The following is a 2,273-nucleotide window of genomic DNA, read 5'->3' on the forward strand; positions in this document are numbered from 1 at the left end:
ACACACACACGCATGGATAAATTCACAGACACGCTACTTTAAAAACCCAGCCGCAGCCAGAGACATACAAGCACACACATTTGTGCTGTTATTTATGACGGCCATTTAAAATGAACATAAAAGCATCGGTATTTTAAAAATAATGGTGTCATTTTCAAACTCTTCTACAATTGATTGATGTACTATAGAGAACTATGCTTCAGCCACACCAATAAGGAATGAATGTCAACAAGGAAAAAAAAAAAGAGAAAGCATTTTTTTAAAGAAAAAAAGGCGGGGGGGCAAGGAAAGTTATTTAAGGCAGACACAATCAGATTTTATACGGGTGGCCTGAAAATGGTATTTGGTGCAATGTGGAATCCCCCTGCACCTGGATTTAGAAACCCTGTGTAACCAGGTGTATTATATGCAAAAATAATCACCTCACCCAAAACCCCCATCTCCTGAAAATACAGAGGGCAGCCCCCAGGCCATCCTGTACTCTGTGCTTACACACGTCATTCAAGGTTCACATTCACACATCACACTGTTACCTTCACTTGTTCCCTTAGGCCAGCCAGTTTATCCTGGTACACTGCAATACCCCATAGGGATACCTTCAGCAGAGCCCCTCCTAATAATTCAGGGCACGTGCCAAACTCCCAAGACTCACTGAAGACCCCTGCTTTCTCTGACTTGAAGAAGAAGGAAAAATGTCTAGTTTCCCCAGGCAGAATCACACCTAAAACAACAAAGCAAACCCATCAGGCACTTGTCTACAAGAGTGCCCTTGGCCAGATGCATCCTTGTCCCGACACTTCACAGATCTGCTCATTTCCTGGTGCCAATGCCTTTGCTAGCTTTCAGCTGGAGATCATACTTCCTCTCAACTTACTTCCAGATAAATTCCTCCCTGATATGCTGCTGAATGGAGTTTTATCTCCATACCAAAGGCTGTAATTTTACCTGGAGCCCAGTGCTCATCACAGGGTCTAGCTGCCATTTATCTATCAGGAAATGACAGGGGCCAGACATGCTGCACATCCACCTTCTGGGGACTCGCAGACTTTTCTTGGAGACCCCTTGAATGGGATCTGCCCCCATAGTGTCTGATCTGGAGGCCCAAGGCAGCCTTCTAAGGCAAATTACAAATATGCTTGCTCCAACCTTGGTCTGGATTCACATCCTCATGAAACCCTTGAACAGAGTCCACCTCACATGACTGCGCTGGCATTGTTGAGCTTTAAGAGACACGTGTCTCACCTACCCGGTCTGGTGTTGAAGTAGAAACGTGGCATCCCTTTCATCTTGGTTTCTTCGAAGGTGACCTTCTGGGGCAGTCTCCGCCAATCATACCAGATGGCAGCTGTGCCATCATTGCTCACGGTCAGGTAGGATTCAACCTTCTCTCCTGCCACAACTTCAAAGGTGAGCCGGGCAGCAATGCCAACTTCATCCTACGGGGACAAGGAAGAGCCAGAGATGACAGCTCTTCATACTGATAAGCATTGCTTTGTCATAGTGATACCTAGAGAGGAACTTAAACTACTGGAGGGATCCTAACGAGGCAGGCACCATGTTTCATAGCGAAGCATGGCTGGAAGGGACCTCAAAATCACAGTATCAGGAAGAGGACTGGGAGATTCAGCTGATAAACCGGAAGACAGCGCTTCAGGCTTTGTTTGCAACTCCTCCAGGCAAGCACAGGTTTAGCAGCCACGCGGTACCCTTCAGAATAACCCCCGAGCCACGTGGGAGAGGAGCTACACTCAGCTGTGGCTTGGGAAGCAAAGCAAGTTCAACCTCACCATACAACAAAGCAAGTGCCAGTTTACTTTGTGAGAGGTGCTGCTGCTGATCCAGCGAGCGGGCAGGCCGCAGAAATTCAAAGACGGACCGAACACAGGTTCTGGAACCACGTCTGGATAATCTTCCAAGGGGTCTCTGCCGAACACAGAAACAGTTTATGTCTGCTTGGGCTTGTGCAAGCCAGTTCCAAGGTGTTCAGGAACAGAAGGGTGGTTCTCAAGAGACACATTAACAAAGAAATAACGATCTAATTCGCTCTTTTCTGGGTTCACTTCCAATTAACCAGTTTATCTGTAAGGTTCTCAGGGGCCAACAGGTTGAAAATAGAGTCCCTCTTACTACAGTCAGTGCCTTTGGACTGCTGTTTCCAGGATAGGTGTAGAAACTTGAATGAGGCTGACGTGATCTCTGCTAAGAAGAAGCAGGACAGAATTCCTGAAGACAGCAAGCAATCAGGACTCATGGTAGAGGTGATATCTTTTATT

The 2,273-nt window shown here is 46.8% G+C and overlaps 1 protein-coding gene across 2 annotated transcripts in view; it reads right to left on the bottom strand.

Moving 5' to 3' along the window:
• The window catches only part of MYCBPAP (MYCBP associated protein), a 21,774-nt gene that overhangs the window by 4,260 nt on the left and 15,241 nt on the right, over positions 1-2,273 (bottom strand). Inside the window, exons 10-12 of one of the 2 annotated variants that reach the window (XM_019517598.1) lie at positions 1,815-1,923; positions 1,247-1,436; positions 534-721 (exon numbers count right to left, since the gene is read on the bottom strand). In XM_019517598.1, the coding sequence (XP_019373143.1) occupies positions 534-721; positions 1,247-1,436; positions 1,815-1,923 (487 nt within the window). Of the gene's footprint in view, positions 1-533; positions 722-1,246; positions 1,437-1,814; positions 1,927-2,273 lie in introns of both variants that reach the window. The other variant, XM_019517588.1, reaches the window with a different exon arrangement.

The sequence above is a fragment of the Gavialis gangeticus genome, unplaced genomic scaffold (assembly GCF_001723915.1).
Source record: "Gavialis gangeticus isolate Ggan-Ray unplaced genomic scaffold, GavGan_comp1, whole genome shotgun sequence".
NCBI classification, from domain to species: domain Eukaryota; kingdom Metazoa; phylum Chordata; order Crocodylia; family Gavialidae; genus Gavialis; species Gavialis gangeticus.